At 39.8% G+C, this 18,684-nt stretch overlaps 1 protein-coding gene across 1 annotated transcript in view; it reads right to left on the reverse strand.

Annotated features, from left to right (window-relative positions):
* Window positions 1-18,684, reverse strand: part of Mtrex (Mtr4 exosome RNA helicase) — a 65,250-nt gene that overhangs the window by 42,945 nt on the left and 3,621 nt on the right. The window contains exons 3-14 of the mRNA XM_045138932.1: window positions 17,447-17,513; window positions 17,047-17,109; window positions 14,804-14,916; window positions 12,637-12,811; window positions 11,967-12,057; window positions 10,750-10,874; window positions 9,127-9,225; window positions 8,332-8,434; window positions 5,566-5,697; window positions 3,962-4,041; window positions 1,842-1,952; window positions 358-459 (exon numbers count right to left, since the gene is read on the reverse strand). Of these exons, the coding sequence (XP_044994867.1) occupies window positions 358-459; window positions 1,842-1,952; window positions 3,962-4,041; window positions 5,566-5,697; window positions 8,332-8,434; window positions 9,127-9,225; window positions 10,750-10,874; window positions 11,967-12,057; window positions 12,637-12,811; window positions 14,804-14,916; window positions 17,047-17,109; window positions 17,447-17,513 (1,261 nt within the window). The remainder of the gene's footprint in view (window positions 1-357; window positions 460-1,841; window positions 1,953-3,961; window positions 4,042-5,565; window positions 5,698-8,331; window positions 8,435-9,126; window positions 9,226-10,749; window positions 10,875-11,966; window positions 12,058-12,636; window positions 12,812-14,803; window positions 14,917-17,046; window positions 17,110-17,446; window positions 17,514-18,684) is intronic.

Here is an 18,684-nt window from a genome sequence, read left to right on the forward strand (position 1 = left end):
CATGTGAACCCAGGGCTCGCCACTCCCATGTGTCCACACAGCACGCCCGCACGGGCACTGTTTGGAATTCATTGGGATGACAGACAGACTTCCAGGCCTCGTACACATTTACCATTTGAGCACCTAACCAAAATCTGATCTGCTCCAAAATCCAAGACAATTTGGATATCATAATGATACACAAGTTGTAGAATTTAGAGTATTGTATATTTTCAGAATAAGGAAACTCCACCTCTATTAACTCAGGTACAGGTTAAGTGTGTGGAACTAAAAATCTAAATGACTACATGAGCCAAAGTCATACTAGGTAAAATCATTAAAATTAAAAGTTATTTCAAAACATATTACATTACTTACCCAACGGAAATCTTTCCCATCAAATTTACGGGCATTTGTAAATAAAACGGTTCTAGCTGGCATGTTAATTCCCATTGCAAAAGTCTCTGTGGCAAATAATGCCTAGATAAATAATTCTATAATTAATGCATGTAAGTGAAAAATTAGTCATAATCTTCAAATAAAGGTATTAATTTTTAAAATTAGTTGTTTAATGAGGCCCTATAAAAATGAAACATGTCATCCCAATTGCATTAAAATATTTGATATATGAATTTGCAAACAGGATTTGCTAATTCAGGGAAACCAGTCTTTCTTAAATTCCAGGGTTGGTAAATGGAGAGAAAACAAACTGGCTGTAGAGAATTTTCCTAAGCACAGTCAAAGTTCCTGGCTTTCTCCACTGATGATACAGCAGTTCTGAGGACCACTTCACCATTAGGATTTTCAGGGTCATCACAAACAATTACTATTTAATTCCAAGACTTTATCAAGAAAAAGAGTTGATATAGGCACACAAATATTGGCACACAAGTCATAAAAGCTAAATGTTAACCTACAAGAAAATATTTTATCAACTCAAAAGGATGCTATTCATTCATTTAAAAAAAATGAACTATATAAGTGCCAAAATTTGAAAATAACATGAATAGTATAATCACCTTCTGTTTATGTTAGTAGACATTTCTAGAAAGTAAAAGGGCATACTGATCTTTTTTTTTTTTTAAATTTAGAACTATGTTACTTGATTTTATAATAAACACTCAAGATCTATTAATAGCAAGACTTCACAAAACTTATAACCTATAAAAGAATACCAAGTACTTACCAGGACCCAAGAATAAATATTGACCAGTACTTTATGGAAGTACTTTAAATGCATTCTTCAGGGTAATAAACTTCTACTAAACACTCTACTGAAGATTAGGCTCTCGGGATAAAACACTCATGTACTAAATTTTAATGACTGAACACAAATAATTTGTTAATAATCATATATTGGCATATCTTGAAATTATTTTTTAAATATGGGTATATGCATCAGTCTTTTTTAAAAATTAATCTGAGTTCAATCAGAATATCCTAAGAACTGTCCTTCCTAAGTCTAATAAAGAATTCACCTTGTCTTTTCTAAATTAATCCTTTTAATCTAAATGCAGGAAGCACTCCAGTTATCAAACTGCATGTCAAGTAATAGCAACTTTTACAAACTTCTACTATATCCAAGTGATACTATTTCTTACCTTAAGGAACTAAACACTTGAGTTTTAAAAATTATACTCCAAACTTTTGTTAGCACTAATACATGACATAAAAAATAATAAAGAAAGGTTCATTACTTAAAGTATTCCACACAACCCAGCTTTCAAAATAAATAGAAAATATGGAACTGGGTCCCAAGTGCTCACATTATCTAGGCAAGACCCTGGGTTTGTTCGGCAGCACTGTTCTCATCCTCACCTACTCATAAGCATCACCCTGGGCATGGTACAAAGACATGGTACCTTTATCAGTCCTTCAGAAAAGAGGATCTCTATAGTTTCTTTCAAAATAGGAAGTAATCCACCATGGTGAATACCAATGCCTCGCTTCAGAAGAGGAAGGACATGTTCAACCTGTAGGTGTGGAGTGACATTTATGAGTAAACGATGTAAGGAGGGAATTCCAAAACTGTTAAATTTACCAAACTAAGGAGAATGGGTAACAAAATGAAGAACACTGTTTATTGATAATCTAGCCAAGCACTCATTTAATAGGACAATCTTGTTTAAATAAATTTTACAATGTATTGCTGCCTTGCAATTTTACATGTAACTTTATCTACTCCAAAGAATATGAGCTACAACAACAGAGTTTATACCTGTACAAAAATCAACTTTTAAGTTGGTACAGTGGTTTCCACTTGTTGACCCAACAACAAAGGTGGCTGAGGCAGTAGTATCAAGTGAGTATAGCTCGTTAGTGCCAGGCAGGGCAGTATTGCAGTACGGGCAACTTAAATGCGAGAGAAGTGACTACAAAACATTGAACAAAAACATGTATTTCATTTAAAAACAAATGAGTTATTCATTCTCATTTATACCGCCAAATTCATTAAACACTTATTATTACAAGTATGCTAGGACAGGATGCATTAAACCATGGATCAGCTCTCAAGTACTAAGTAACTCAGTTGGGAATTATTGAAAAAAACTTAAAATTAGCTGGGAATGGTGGCACACACCTTTAATTCCAGCACTCAGGAGGCAAAGGTAGGGGAAACACTGAGTTTGAGGCCACCCTGGGCTAGAGCAAGACCCTACATCAACTCCCCCACCCCGAAAAAAATATTGAAAAAAAAAAAAACTTGAAGGTCAAAATATAATTTTAAATGTCAAGAAATATACTATTGCAATCTTGGGGCAAATCCCTTACAAATCAAAGCATTCATTTGTACATTTTATGACTTCCAATTTTTTCCTTTTCACACAGTAGGCACCTGAATGTACTAGACTTCTGTAGAGCACAGCAGACTCACACAGGAAGCTTTTGAGAAATTCCAAGTAGGGCACAAGCTGTACCAGTTAAGGAAGAATCTCTGGGAGTACCACCCAACTGTCCACATTTCAAAACCCCAGTTAATTCCAACAGTGAAAGGAAAAACAAACTGGATTAAAGCAAAGTGAATGTTAATTTCCTTACTGGAAAGTACAGTTTTGTGGCATTCTTAGGAGCTAAGAAATGTGAGTTAAAATTAGTACTATGCCTTTTGTTATATGGGGAAATAAGCTGTAATTTCTAGACTATGCTAGCTAGCTCTTTGAGAAAACTTCTCCCAGGTAGAAACTTTTACCTCCTATGACCTGTTTAGCAGTTAAAAACCTATCAGGAAAAAAGCTTACATACAACCATGAGGAACTGAACTTAATGTCCAGAGCCCACGCTAGGAAAGATAAAAGCACACAGAGGCACACATAATGCCAGAGCTGGGGAGGCAGAGACAGAGGGATACCTGGGGCTCAATGGCTAGCTAGCAAATCTAGCCCACGTGGCCAGCTCAGACCACTGAGAAACTGTCTAAAAAAAAAAAAAAAAAAAAAAAGTGTACACCATTCCTAAAGAATGATACACAGCTGTCCTCTGGCTTTCACCTGCACTCGCCCACACGTGTACCCACAAGGACATATCAACTGTCATTTCAGAGCATACAGCATCCCACACTGCAATGTGAAACAGGGCTGGAGAGATGGCTCAGCTTAACTGAGTTTCCTGCACAAGCATGAAGGCCTAAGACCACCTGAGTTCAAGCCTCTGAAACCCACAAACGGTGCACGGCCATACACAGATGTAACCCCAGTCCTGTGGGAGTGAAGACCAGAGAATCCCTGGGGCTTGCAAATGGAAAGTTCCAGAATCAGTAAGAAACTCTGTCACAAGGAACACCAGGCAAGCGAGTAATGGAGGGGACACCTGCAGTTTACTCACGCCTCAAGGGGCAGGCGCCTGGGGCGCTGCATCAGCCCCTAAGCACACGCTGCAGCACACGGGCTGCACTCAGAACAAGCCCGGCACAGCACAGTGCGACGCGTTGCCGTCACCGGAGCAGGGTGGTAACTGCTGTCCACACTCACTGCCCTGAACTCACCTGAGGGAGCTTTCTGTCCTCATCAGACAAGCAGTCAATTGCATTACTGAACACTTCTTCTACCATCTTTTTTTCTTCATCTATAACAGAAAATTCAAGAGTACATGAATAGTAAGAGTCTCTAAAGAGCCAAAGAAAAGAATCAGTATTTAAGCTGGTCAAAGGACCAGACAAAACGGCTGGAGAGTTGCCTCAATGATCAAGGCACTTGCTGAATTCCAGGCCAGCCTGGACTAAAGTGAGACTATCCCTGAAAAACCAAAAAAGAACTGGATGTGGTGGCACACGTGTTTAACCCCAGCATTCAGGAGGCAGAGGTAGGAGAATCGCTGTGAGTTCGAGGCCACCTTGAGACTACATAATGAGTTTCAAGTCAGCCTGAGCTAGAGTGAGACCCTACCTCGAAAAAACAAACAAACCAAAAAAGCAGAAAAGAGGAGCTTGAGAGATGGCTTAGCTATTAATTGCTTGTCTGTGAAGCCTAAGGACCTCAGTTCAACCCCCCAGAACTCAGGTAAGCCAGATGCACACAAGGGGCACACACATCTGGAGCTCGTTTGCAGTGGCTGGAGGCCCTGGCATGCCTTTATTCTTTCTCTCAACCTCAGATTTAAAAAAAGAAAAGGAAATAAAGAAAAGTGCAAGCCAAAGCTCACGTCCTAGAGACTGCAATTCTTTATTTACTATGTTGGTCAGGTAATAGATACTTTAAAATGTATTTGCTGAATTAGTCAATATACAATCCTAAATGCCTAAGCTTATTTCAGCAGGGGCAGTTAAGAGAAACATTTATAAGCAAAACAATCCATGAAAAAGTTTTAAAATACATAAGAAAACAGTGTTAACCATTTTTGTTTGGTTTTGTTTTGGAGGGTGTGTCTACCATGTTGCCCAGGCATGCTTCAAACAGAATCCAGTGTGTCTGCCTTCAAGTACTAATACAGGAATGGACCACCATCCAGATACCACTGAGTGTGGACTTTGGATGACTCAAGGTCTGTACTTCTACCTGCAGAGGATTACGGATGCAATAGGAAGAACCCCTGGGCTGGTATCTCACACACTGACTCTTGGCTAAAGGACGTACTATCCAGCCATATAACTTTTAAGTGACATTTACTGTGAATATATATTTGCTAAGTTTTCCAACACTGAATGTTTTGGCTTACTTTAGGAAAAGGGCAAGTCTGAATTTCTCTAAGAATGCTGCACACTACTTTTCCATGTGGTGCTCACTACACAAGAGATCTACCCTTGAGGAGACAGAATCATAACTGAGGGCACGGCCATGGAACGTAAGGACTTACAGGGCTAATGCTTCTCAGGATGCGCTCTAGTTTCAGTCACATAGTTATAAAGCACTAGCAGAGGGCTGAGTCCACGTACAGGCAGAGGCATGCCTTGCATGCACTGTGCGCAGGCAGGAGAGGAAAACTGAGAGGGAGAGAGGCTTCTCAAGTCTGCATACAGGTGTTAGGTAGGGACTTACCACTATGACTGTAGGAGAAACGCATTTTGTAGCAATACAGATAGTTACACGACCAGAAATCTATTTATACATGACTTATGTAAATCACTAAGACAGTATGGAAATTCTGTAATACCTGTGTTGAAATCCAGTTTCGTCATTTGAAGAGCATATGCTTCACAATCTTTCTTACTAAAACTGAAAATAATTACAGGCTGAAAATTTCTTTCCATAATCATCTTCACAATCTTGAACACATTTGATGGTCCTGTGAAGAGAAGATTAACCATATCCAAAATTTAACTCACAGTGATCCACAGTCCTGCATGGAAACACTAAAATCGCAGGATGAAATCTTCATGGTCTTGGATCAGGTAAGGCATTCTTTGTCATGACAGCAGCAGACACAACTGAAGACCAAAAGTCCAGGTACAACCGGGTAACTGGACTCCAACAAGACAAACTCTCAAGCGTTTCTAATGGATTTAGTAAGTGAAAACAAGCCCAATCCCAAGTATGTGTATGTGTGTGTGTGGGGGGGAGATCTCCAGTTGTCTACTGGATAAAGGAATATAACAGATGTTTCGCATAGATATACAACTGCCAACAAGCACATGAAAGGATTTTAAAATCACAGACCACAATGAGATACCACTTCACTCCTGCATCCTAGGAGTGACTACAGACAAACACACACGAAAGTACTGGCAAAGGATGTGGAAGAAACGGACCTCTGACACACTAGTCATAGGAATTTAAAATGGAGCAATCACTTATAAATAACAATTTGATCTGGGCGAGCAGTACACGCCTTCAATCCCAGTGGGGAAGCTTTCATCCCAGCAATGTAGGAGAATCACTGAGAGTTCAAGTACAGCCTGGGACTACAAAGTGAGTTCCAGTTCAGGCTAAAGTGAGACCCTACCTCAAAACAAAAAAAAAACAAACAAAACAGGAGCCAGGCGTGGTGGCACATGCCTTTAATCCCAGCACTCAGGAGGCAGAGGTAGGAGGATCATCATGAGTTCAAGGCCACCCTGAGACTACACAGTGAATTCCAGGTCAGCCTGGACTAGAACATGACCCTCCCTCAAAAAAACCATAAAACACGCTGGGTATGGTGGCGCACACCTTTAATTCCAGCACTCGGGAGGCATAGGTAGGAGGATCACCATGAGTTCGAGGTCCCCCTGAGAATGCAGGGTGAATTCCAGGTCAGCCTGAGTGAGAGTGAGACTCTACCATGAAAAACCAAAACCAAAAACAAAAAACCCACAGGAAAAAAAAAAAAAAAAAAAAGAAAAGAAAAAAAAATTGGTAGTACTCAAAAGGTTAAACACAGACCTAACATTCATTGCTTAGCAATTCTACTCCTAGATACATAACCAGGAACAAAACCTCATTCTCCCCAAATCTTGCAGTACATTCCAAAACATTTATAGCAATATTATTAACAGTAAAACACTGGAAAAAAACTCAAATGTTTGTTCGTTAGTGGGCAGAGAAATAATATGGTACATTCTTATATTGGTAAAATTACATTTTTAATTTTTATTTATTTGAGAGCAACAGACAGAGAAAGAGGAGGAGAGAGACAGCAAGAGAATGGGCATGCCAGGGCTTCCAGCCACTGCAAACGAACACCAGACACATGTGCCACCTTGTGCATCTGGCTAACGTGGGTCCTGGGGAATCGAGCCTCGAACCAAGGTCCTTAGGCTTCACAGGCAAGCGCTTAACCACTAAGCCATCTCTCCAGCCCGTAAAATTATTATTTTGTTGTTGGTTTTTTGAGATAAGAGTCTCACTCTAGCCCAGCCTGACCTGGAATTCACTACATAGTCTCAGGATGGACTCAAACTCATGGCGATCCTCCTACCTCTGCCCCCCATACATCTGCCCCCCAAGTGCTGGGATTAAAGGTGTGTGCCACCACACCTGGCTACAATGGTATATTATGTGAGTTTAAGAGAATAAAATACTTATCAGTGTAACAGGGATGAATTTTAAAAACATGAAATGAAAAAGACCACTTACACAAAGATCACAATTTTATTTTTAAGAAATATATACAAAAGGCAAGTGCCAGGTGTGGTTGAGACACACCTTTAATCTCAGCACTTGGGAGAGAGGTAGCAAGATTACCATGAGTTTGAGGTCACCCTGAGACTATATAGTGAATTCCAGGTCAGCCTGGGCTAGAGCAAGACCCTACCTTAAAAAAAAAGGGGGGGGGGCAAACATATAAAGATGGAAAATAAAATACGGACTGCTTATTCTGTTGGGTGAGGAGGAAAAAGGACAGGTAATGTCTGATAATGTATATAGTTTAAGGATAAAAGTGTTGATCAAAAAATTAGGAATTTGATAGTGGTGATGGTTAAGCAACTGTAGGAATGTACTAAAAACTATTAAGGTGCAGAGTCTGTCTCATGGTAGATGAATTATATCCAAATTAAAAAGACTGACAATGGTTGTTCAATTATGTGAACATAACAAAATTCACTGAGTTATTCACTTTACATAAGTGAACGGTATTTTACATAAACTGTATTATAAATGTCCTACAAAAAACAGATCACCATTATCCATCCAATTCTGTCATAAATCACAACACTCGGGCTGGGTGTGGTGGCGCATGCCTTTAATCCCAGCACTCGGGAGGCAGAGGTAGGAGCATCACCATGAGTTCAAGGCCACCCTGAGACTACAGAGTTAATTCCAGGTCAGCCTGGACCAGAGTGAGACCCTACCTCGAAAAACCAAAAAAAAAAAAAAAAAAAAATCACAACACTCCTCAAGTAAATCTCTGAAAAATATATCATAAAAGTCAAAATTAAGTGATTTGAGTGTTCTGTTGACATGCATAATCAATCCTCTCTCAAAACAAAGACCTAATTACCTTTTGTTCCTCCTTTCCGCCCCTTTTGATCTCCTTTTGCCAAATCACCTGCATCGCGAAGCACTTGCATTGCAGTATTAAAATTATCTTCTCTGAAGTCACCCTAGAATCAGAGTTTTCTCATGGAACATCATAAATATCAAATCTAACCCAAACAACTTCCCTTCCTTAAACACAAAGCTCCTTCAAATAACAAAACATTAACCTAACAATAGCAATGGCCCCTTGATTCTTCAGGCACCTTAAATACCAAGAAGAACGCAAATTCATACTTAAGAAAAGTAAGTCTTAAATAACATTTTTAAGACAATGTCTTGACATGTTGCCCAAGCTGGCTTTGAATTCTTAGAAGCCAGTGATCTAAGTGTTTCAGCCTCCAACAAACCAAAACCACAGTTGAGCACCAAGATACCAGCATCAAATGCAATTTTTGAAATAAAAATATATTTTAGATACTTAGTTTTGAATTGTAAAATTATGAGGCAAAAATAGGTTTTTGACATTTTTCTCCAGCTCAAAATTAAGAAGCCACATTCAAAGCATGACATCACAGGGCTGGCTCTGTGGTTAAAAGCATTCGCTTATAAAGTCTGCTGACCTGGGTTCAATTTCCAAGTCACCCACTTAAGAGTCAGAAACCAAAATGTGGCATGTGGCTTACATGGGTACTGGGGAACCGAACCAGGGTCCTTAGGTTTTATAAGCAAGCGTCTTAACCACTAAGCAATCTCTCTAGCCCAGAAGTTTTTTAGAAGGATGACATTATAGATGTAAAAATACAAATTACTTCCTTACATTTTCATCAACCACAAGGTGAAGCCCATCTCCCCCTGCTGGAAAAATGTAGTGTTGCAATGGAGTAGGCCGATAATCTGTGTAGATCACATGACAAGGCTGTAAAAATAAAGAACTACACTTAGAAAATTTCTTCAAAATAAAGTATACTTAATCTAATCAATAAACTTTGGGGAAATAAAACTGTGATTTAAATAGTTAACAAAAAAAACTTTAAAAGTAATTTAAAAAGCCAGGCAAGTGAAAACTGGAAAAATAAAGAATACCATCTTTTCAATTTACTAATTCCCTAATCAGGGCCAAAGACATCATCTTAACTTCAATTCCCCCATTATGCAGTGCTGGGATGCTGTAATTACGGATGTCTACTCTGATGCAGGAGTCACTCAGGGGCACAAAAGGTTCCCGAGGTAAAAAAAGGTCAAGGTCTGTAATTCTCACTGCGGAAGTCTCAGCAGGGACAGGGCCGCCCAGGGCCGCGGAGCACCCATGGACAGCGGCTCACAAAGAGAGACTCCGCAGTTAAGTCTCAGCAGGGACAGGGCCGCCCAGGGGCCGCGGAGCACCCATGGACAGCGGCTCACAAAGAGAGACTCCGCAGTTAAGTCTCAGCAGGGACAGGGCCGCCCAGGGCCGCGGAGCACCCATGGACAGCGGCTCACAATGTGAACAGGCTCACGAGGACCACAGCATGAAACACGTACAGGAAACAAAACCAAGACCAGACTCAGCACGCATGAACAAACTCATGTTACAAAGTCTTCCCACCCCAGGAGCTAAGGTTGTACTAGGAATGGAAAGTGGAAAAAGTGAAAAAACGGGCATGAGAACTATCAAATCAAATTAATGCTCAAAAGCTGATGGGATTTTCCTGGTACAAGGCCTTAAGAAAACTGCTGTGTACTTGTGACTGACTCACCGGCAGACTTAATGCAGCAATTTCCAAACTTGGCAAATTATTAGGACTGACTTAAGCAGTTATGAAAATCAGAGTTCATGGCCCTACTCCCAGAGACACACACATGGACTGTACTGAAGGCACAGAAATTGGCAGTTCTCAAAAGCTGGCCAACTGATTTTTTTGCTGTTGTTTTTTGAGGTAGGATCTCACTAGCTCAGGCTGACCTGGAATTCACTATGTAGTCTAAGGGTGGCGTCAGACTCATGGAGAGCCTCCTTCCTCTGCCTCCCAAGTGCTGGGATTAAAGGCGTGCGCCATCATGCCTGGCTTGATCAACTGATTTTGATAGGCTACTTGATTTGAGATGTAGTTTAGTATTAAAACATTATCTTTGGAGCTGGAAAAGATGGCTTAGTGGTTAAGGTGCTTGCCTGCAAAGCCTAAGGACAAAGGTTCTACACTCTAGGTGCACAAGGTGTGTGACACAAGGTCACACGTGAGCACGAGATGGTGCTCACATCTGGAATCTGATGGCAGTGGCTGGAGGGTCCTGCTGCGCCATCTCTCTCTCTCCCCCTCTCTCATAAAAAAATACAAAAAATAAATAAATTTTTTAAATGCCACCTTTGTCCATAATTGGCAAATGCATAGGAAGTATATGCTAAGTCTAACCTGCAAGAGTTTTAAATACCAAAGTCATCCAGAAGAGAAGATGAGAATACCTGTTTGTGTAAATGACAAATCCATTCAGCAAACTGCCGGGCATTGGGAATAGTGGCAGAAAGAAAGACGTAGTGGACGTTATCAGGAAGCAGAATAATAGTTTCTTCCCACACTACACCACGCTCTGGAAAAGTAATGTCCCTTTGTGTTACTTTAGTGACAACAAATAAACTCATTTTCTCTCCAGCATAATAATGAAAAATGCAGACCGCTGTACACAAGTACATTTTTGGCTACAGACCCTTACTGAGAACTGTTATCACCCTCACAATGAATCTCTGGAGCAGTAGATTAGTTAACACTAAGCTACCAAGTACAAGTCGAATTCTGAAAGAGCAGCTCCAGACTACACCTCCGTGGCAGGACAGGGAGTGTTATTTCCACGTCAGTTAGAGAAGCAGAGTCTGGGGCTGGGGAGACAGCTCAGAGGTTTACGACACTTGCTTCCACTGCCTGATGGCCTGAGAAGAATGCACTTATGTTTTTATGCTCCTTCTGCTTATTTTATTTCATGATGCTCACTTCATTTTTTTTTTAACATAAATATGCATTTCATAGGTTTAAACCTAAACAATGGGCTGAGGAAATGGATTAGCGGTTAAGGTGTTTGCTTGCAAAGCCCAAGGATTCTCGTTTGATTCCCCAGGACCCATGTAAGCCAGTTGCACAAGGGGGCGTATTCATCTGAAGTTCATTTGCAGTAGCTAGAGGTCCTGGTGTGCCCATTCTCATTCTCAGATAATATACTTTAAAAACAAAAAAACCTAATCTAAACAAGAATCAAAAATGCTAACTTTGAAAGCCAGAAGTTCTGTAAATTCCTCAATATTAAGTATATTAATGAACTATTTATTTTATGAAGGATTACTAAGGGAGGGCTTGCTAGATAAACTAAACTGGCCTCAAACTCATAATCCTCCTGCCTCAGCTCTCCAATTACTAGGTCAACAGGCATGCATCACCATGCACTAATTTTAAATCCCACTTGCTCGTTTGAATTTGTGCATTTTTATCCAATGAAAGTTATTAAAGAACTACATTTTAATTCAGTTCTATTAGGAATGTTATATAATGTTATCTAGAAATTGAACATTCAATATTTAGTAAAATTCTGGACACATAAAAGTTGAAAGCAAAGTTCAATATTCTTGTTCAAAATACTTAACGCCATTCTTAGGGAAAATGCAGGTAAATATCTCAATACTGCAGAATATACCTGAATCTCTCATGTAATGAATTTCATCAAATATGACCCAAGCAACTTCTCGCATAACTTCAGAACCTCTGTACAGCATACTTCTCAAAATCTAAAGGGAATAAAACAGATTTAACAGGATTTTGACATGACATCCGACAACTTGTAACAGGAATTTTGGAGATTATTAACTAGAAGTGGTAAAATAATCTTAGGGCGTTACGTATCTTTGACTTTTCAACAGATCAGATCAGATCCCACCAACTCATGAAAGAACGATTATCGCCACTTTGCTTATGTGGAGTTTTTGTGCTCACTTCGACAGTACACATGCTAAAACCAGAATGACAGACTTGCATGACCCCTGCGCAGATGACACAAATTCACGAAACACTCCATACTAAAAAGATAAAGAAAGTGGCCTTCTCTTCTATGTGCAACATCTTCAAGAGCCCCATACCTGCCCAGCATGGTGGCGCACACTTTTAATCCCAGTATTGGGAGGCAGAGGTAGGAGGATTGCCGTGAGTTCAAGGCCACCCTGAGACTCCATAGTGAATTCCAGATCAGCCTGAGCTAGAGTGAGACCCTACCTCAGAAAAAAAACAAACATGCAAAACATGACATGTTCTAACTTGATACAATGAGCAAATTAAAATGGAAAAGTTAGATGACGGACTACATAAATTACCTCTGTAGTCATAACTAGACAAGATGCTGTGGGATTAATAGTAACATCTCCAGTCATCAGACCAACATCTTGAAATTCTTCATACATTTCACGGTATTTCTGGTTACTTAGGGCCTTAATTGGGCTAGTAAAGATTACACGTTGTTTTTCCCTTAAAGCCAAAGCAATAGCATACCTAAAAATATGAAAATAAACAAGTCACTATAAGATTCTTTTTTAAAAAAAACTTCCTTAAATTATATGGTTTTAAAATTTTTATTAAAATTAAAACTACATTAATATCTAAGCTGTCTGAATTTTTGATATTAAATACTCTGTAAAACCTACTTACGATAGACAAAACATTATTCTAATAATTGTGTTTTACCTGAAATGTAATAATCTAAAGGAACAAGTACACTTTAACTCATAATATCACTGTGAACATTCTGTACAAGCATCTGAGCATCTGCTCTAAGTCCTTATAGTAAGTATGTAGAACTGCTGGGCTACACTGCTGCCTGGCGGGCTCCTCTCTCCGCAGAGCCCTCTTCAGCTTTGCAATGTGACTGTGACCAAACCAAAACAAAAATAAAATAAAAAAAGAGGGCTGGAGAGATGGTTTAGCGGTTAAGCGCTTGCCTGTGAAGCCTAAGGACCCCGGTTCAAGGCTCAATTCCCCAGGACCCACGTTAGCCAGATGCACAAGGGGGCACACGTGTGTGGAGTTTGTTAGCAGTGGCTGGAAGCCCTGGAGTGCCCATTCCCTGTCTGTGTCTCTTTCTCCCTCTGTCACACTCAAATAAATAAAAATGAACAAAAATAAAAATAAAAAAATAAATCAATGAGATGGGCTGAGCATGGTGGTGCACGCCTTTTAATCCCAGAATTTGGGAGGCAGAGGTAGAAGGACTGCTGAGAGTTCGAGGCCAGCCTGAGACTACACAGTGAATTTCAGGTCAGCCGGGGTAGAGTGGGACCCTAACAATAAATAAATGAAACCAGAAGTCAGATGTTTTAAAGATCAACATAACACATCTCTAGCCAGGTTAATCAGGGAGAAAAAGAGACTTGGCCTGAGATCAAAACCAGAAAAAGATATAATAAACTAAAAACCAACTGCCTTCACAAACTTCTTCCTAACAAAATTTTAGCTCACCAAATTCAACAACATAAGAGTTATACAGAATGACCAAAGGGAGCTTATCTCAGTATAATTTCTTACTTAGAAGCAAGCCAGGGGCTGAAGGAATGGTTTAGTGGTTAAGGCACTTGTCCGCAACACCAAAGAACCCAGGTTTGATTCCCCAGGACGCACATAAGCCAGATGCACAAGGTGGCTTATGTATCTGGAGGTTTTGTTTTTGTTTTTACAGTGGTTGGAGGCCCTGGCATGCCCACTCTCTCTCTCCAATAAGTAAATGAAAAAAAGAAATTAAAAAAAATGAAAATAGGGCTGGAGAGATGGCTTAGTTAAATGCTTGCCTGTGAAGCCTCAGGATCCCGGTTCGAGGCTCAATTCTCCAGTAGCCATATAAGCCAACTGCAAAAAGTGGCACATGCATCTGAAGTTCCTTTACAGTGGCTGGAGGACCTGATGCACCCATTCTCTCTCTCTCTCCCCCCCGTGTCTGCCTCTTTCTGTCTGTTGTTCTCAAATAAATAAATTTTAAAAAATAAATCAGTAAGAATAGCCGGGCATGGTGGCACATGCCTTTAGTCCCAGCACTCGGGAGGCAGAGGTAGGAGCATCACCATGAGTTCAAGGTCACCCTGAGAGTACATAGTGAATTCCAGGTCAGCCTGGACCAGAATGAGACCCTACCTCAAAAACAACAGCAACAAAAAAATAAATAAATCTATGGTCTTTATAAACTAGGAATAGAGGAAGTCATCCTCCAACTGATAAAAGGCATAGAAGAAACACCCACAAGCTGGTTTTAAACATAAAAACCCAAAGACTTTCCCAAACATCAGGAACAAAGATATGTCTATTAAAACAGTGCACTAAAAAATAAATATATAAACATTGTACTAAAAATCAATTCTTTAACAGAAAGAAAAAGAAACTAAATATACCTAAATTAGAAAGGTAGAAGTATGACCATCTTTGTTTATACAATCCATAGAAAAAACCAGAAACTACCAAAAACTAAAAAAGGAAAGAAAATTTTATGATTTCACTTACTCAGCACACACAGTTTTCCCTGCTGACGTGTGTGCAGACACTAACACGGACTGGTTGTTATCAACGCACTGAATGGCTTCTCTTTGGAAAGCATCAAGAATGAATGGGTATTCCTACAAAAAGCAAGCATTAGTGTCTACACAGAAATGAGCCATCTTCAGCACACCTGAAGCTCCAGTAAGAACTACCCTCTGAAAGCATCCTGGGGGCTGGGAGGTGGCTCAGCAATTAAAGACACTTGCTCTCAAAGCCCGCTGTGCCAGGTTTGATTCCACAGCACCCATATGATGCCCATCACGAAAAGTGGCACATGTGTGTGGGGCCCAAGGTTGAACCTTGGGGTGTACACACACAAGTTTGTACACACACGCATACTCACAATTTACAAATTTTAAAAGCTTTCTGGGAGGATTCCTTTGAGATTCAATTTAGGAATATTTGCACCCAGTAGTGAAAATTAAGAAGAGTAAAAACAAACAAGGAAGCATCATTTTTTCAAACACTAAAGTTAATTGCGCTGTTTAATCTTTTTAGTAACTGTACTATACTTGTATACAACTCAGAAACAAATAAATAATCACTGCTACTGATCAAAAATATATTCTGTAGTAGGTTCTAGGCAATACATTTTTCATACATAATGATTAAAATTCACAACCCACACAGCAGGCATATATTATGTTATTCCCGTCAACAGGTGAGAGCTCTGATGGTGTGAGACACGTTATCTCTTGTTACTCAGCAAAGTCAGAGCAATAATTTACCAGACTTTAAGAGTTAGTTCATGCTTATTTCTCTAAACTGCTTTCTGCTAGTTAGACAAAATACTTTGGAAAATTTGGAAATTTTGAAAAAATTTGGAAATTTGGAAAATTCTTTTAACCTTTTAAGGTCTAATCAAGACTTCAAAACCTATCAAGTAGGGCTGGGAAGATGGATCAACTTTAACATGCTGCAGGTTCAAGTTCAATTCCCAAACCCACCACATAAGCCAAACAAAAGTGGCACAAGCATCTGGCAATAAATAACTTACAGCAGTAGGAGGCCCTGGACCACATGTGCGCACACACATATATACAAACAAGTAACTTTTTTAAAATTAACAAGGAGGGCTAGAGAGATGGCTTGGTGGTTAAGGTGCTTGTCTACAAAGCCAAAGGACCCAGGTTTAATTCTCCAAGATGCATATAAGCCAGATGCACAAGGTGGCGCATGTATCTGGAATTCATATGCAGTTGGCTGGAGGCCTTGTCGCCCCCTTTCTCTCTACATATACATCTCTCTCTCTCTCACAAATAAATAAAAATATATTTTTTAATTAACAATTTTTTTAAAATCCCTCTCTAATAGAAACAAAATGAGGAGGGATGGCTTAGCGGTTCAGGTGCTTGCCTGCAAAGCCAAAGGACCCAGGTTCAACTCTCCAGGACCCATGTTAGCCAGATGCACAGGGGGGTGCATGCACCTAGAGTTAAGTCTGCAGTGGCTGGAGGCCCTGGTGCACCCATTCTCTGACAAATAAATAAAAATAATAATTACAAAACACCAGACTGTGAAACCATGATAGTTGGTGCACACCTGAAATCCCAACACTTGGCAGGCAAAAGAAAGAACAGTTGGAGGCAATTTTGAACTAATAACAGGTCACCTTGTCTTAAAAAACATAACAAAACAAAAAATCAGCCTGGGTTTCATTAGAATCTTGTTAAGCTCTCAAAACTAATACATGTACATGTGCATTTTTCACCCTGCAGCCAGGTTGATGATCTCCCTTAGATTAAGAAGGTTGAGAATCACAGCCTGGTTCCCAACAAGGTTCAGTTCACACTGTATTGTGCAGGAGCTTCTTCAACACATGTATGTATGAGTAAATACTAAAATCTCATTCCAAATGTTTTGTTTATAAGGTTTCTTTTAAAAAAAAAAAAAAAAAAACTAGGGCCAGGCGTGGTGGCGCATGCCTTCAATCCCAGCACTCAGGAGGCTGAGGTAAGAGGATCAGCTAGAGTAAGACCCTATCTCGGAAAATCAGAAAAGGAAACCAGAGAGTAGGAGAGAGACCAGTTGGAAAGAAAAGGATTCAGTAGAGGGGGTTCATCTGGGTTTGGAAAAGAGAAGGTGCTGGGAGGGGATTATGATCAATAATTGTTTACATGTTTGGAAGCTGTTGATAAGAAGTTTTTTTGTTTTTTTGAGAAAAAGAACCCCACAGAACTTCACAAACTATCATCCAAAGCACAGACCTTTGCTGCCTTTCCAACTCGAGGTCTAAGTGGTACATAATTCTCATCCGCAGGAAGTGCAACCTAATGTCAAAGTTAGACAAGGAAACAGCAACTGGTTATATGACATTCAGCACTCCAAAATTTAATTTTCTTATTTTTATAACTATCCCATGAGGCAAGGCACATTGCTCTAAAATTAAGTTAAAAAGGCAATGCTCTAAGAGGCTAGAAGATTTACCTACAACTGTAGTTGGGGAATCTGCTGGGCAGCATCTGGGCTGCCACAGCTCTCCCAGGGACTGTGCGCCCAGAGACTACTTGTTTCCAAGGCCTTTGAAGTCAAACTGCCCACCAGTTACCACACTGAACAGTACAGCTACATTTACAATACCAGCCTCTTTAGGCTGTCTGTGCTTACCTCATGTGTACAGCCTTCAACAGTTTCAACGGACTGCACCTTGACTCTAGGCATCAGGTCTGCCAAACTTAAAAAAAAGTTACAAAATGAGAAATAAATTTCCTACAATTAAGACAATAAGCTCCTTATCGACACTTTTGAAAATAGCAGTTCAATTACTAACTATAAATTTAAAAGAATTTTAGTTATTAAGACTATTCAGAAATTTTCTCAAATACATGCTGGAAATTTGAAATGCTCAGTTAACATCTCTTAGTACAACTAAAGAACAGATTGTCACATGGACTATTCAATGAATATGTCACCTTAGCTCTGAATTATTTTTTAAAAAAATACCTCTCCAGAGGACTGACAACACTTCAAAACACGAAGCAGGCTATTAAAAAAATTAATGATAGGACATATAAAATAAACTCAGACGCTGCTATAGTTCATTATGGCAGCCCATATTCTCAATCTACACATCATGATGATCTATTTAGATGCAAGGGACACAAAAATTGAAGAAAACTAAATCTGTTTCTATGCTATACTTTTTTGTTTTATTTTTCAAGATAGCGTATCACTCTAGCCCAGGCTGACCTAGAATTCACTATATAAGTCTCAGGGTGGCCTTGAACGCAAGGCAATCCCAAGTCTACCTCCCAAGTGCTGGGATTAAAGGCATGCATCAGGGCGGGAGAGATGGCACAACTGTTAAGGCACTAGGCTGCAAAGCCTAAGGACCCAGATTTGATTCCCCAGGACCCATGTAAGCCAGATGCACAAGGGTGATGCATGAGTCTGGAGTTTGTTCCTAGTCGCTGGAGGCCCTGGTGCACCCTATCTCCCCCCACCCCAGGATAAGTATTAGTAATTTAAAAGGGTGTTCCACCACACCTGGCCATGGTTTCATTATTTTTTTTTTAAGTTTATTTGCTTATTTAGTTGGGAGAAAAAGGCAGAGAAAGAAAGAGAGAGGGAGGGAGACAGACAGACAAGACAGAGTGACATGGCAGGGCCTCTTGCCTTTGCAAACAAATTCTAGATGCGTACACCACCTTGTGCATCTGGCTTTATGTGGGTCCTGGGGAACTGAACCTGGGTCCTTAGGCTTTGCAGCCCAGTGCCTTAACAGTTGAGCCATCTCTCCAGCCTGGACTTGTTATTCTTCATTAGAATATTCTAATATTTAAGTCAATAATCATACTTTTGAAAAAACCCAAAAGTTGAAACACTAAGAAACAAAAATTTTAAGT

This window comes from Jaculus jaculus, chromosome 20 (assembly GCF_020740685.1).
Source record: "Jaculus jaculus isolate mJacJac1 chromosome 20, mJacJac1.mat.Y.cur, whole genome shotgun sequence".
NCBI classification, from domain to species: Eukaryota; Metazoa; Chordata; class Mammalia; order Rodentia; family Dipodidae; genus Jaculus; species Jaculus jaculus.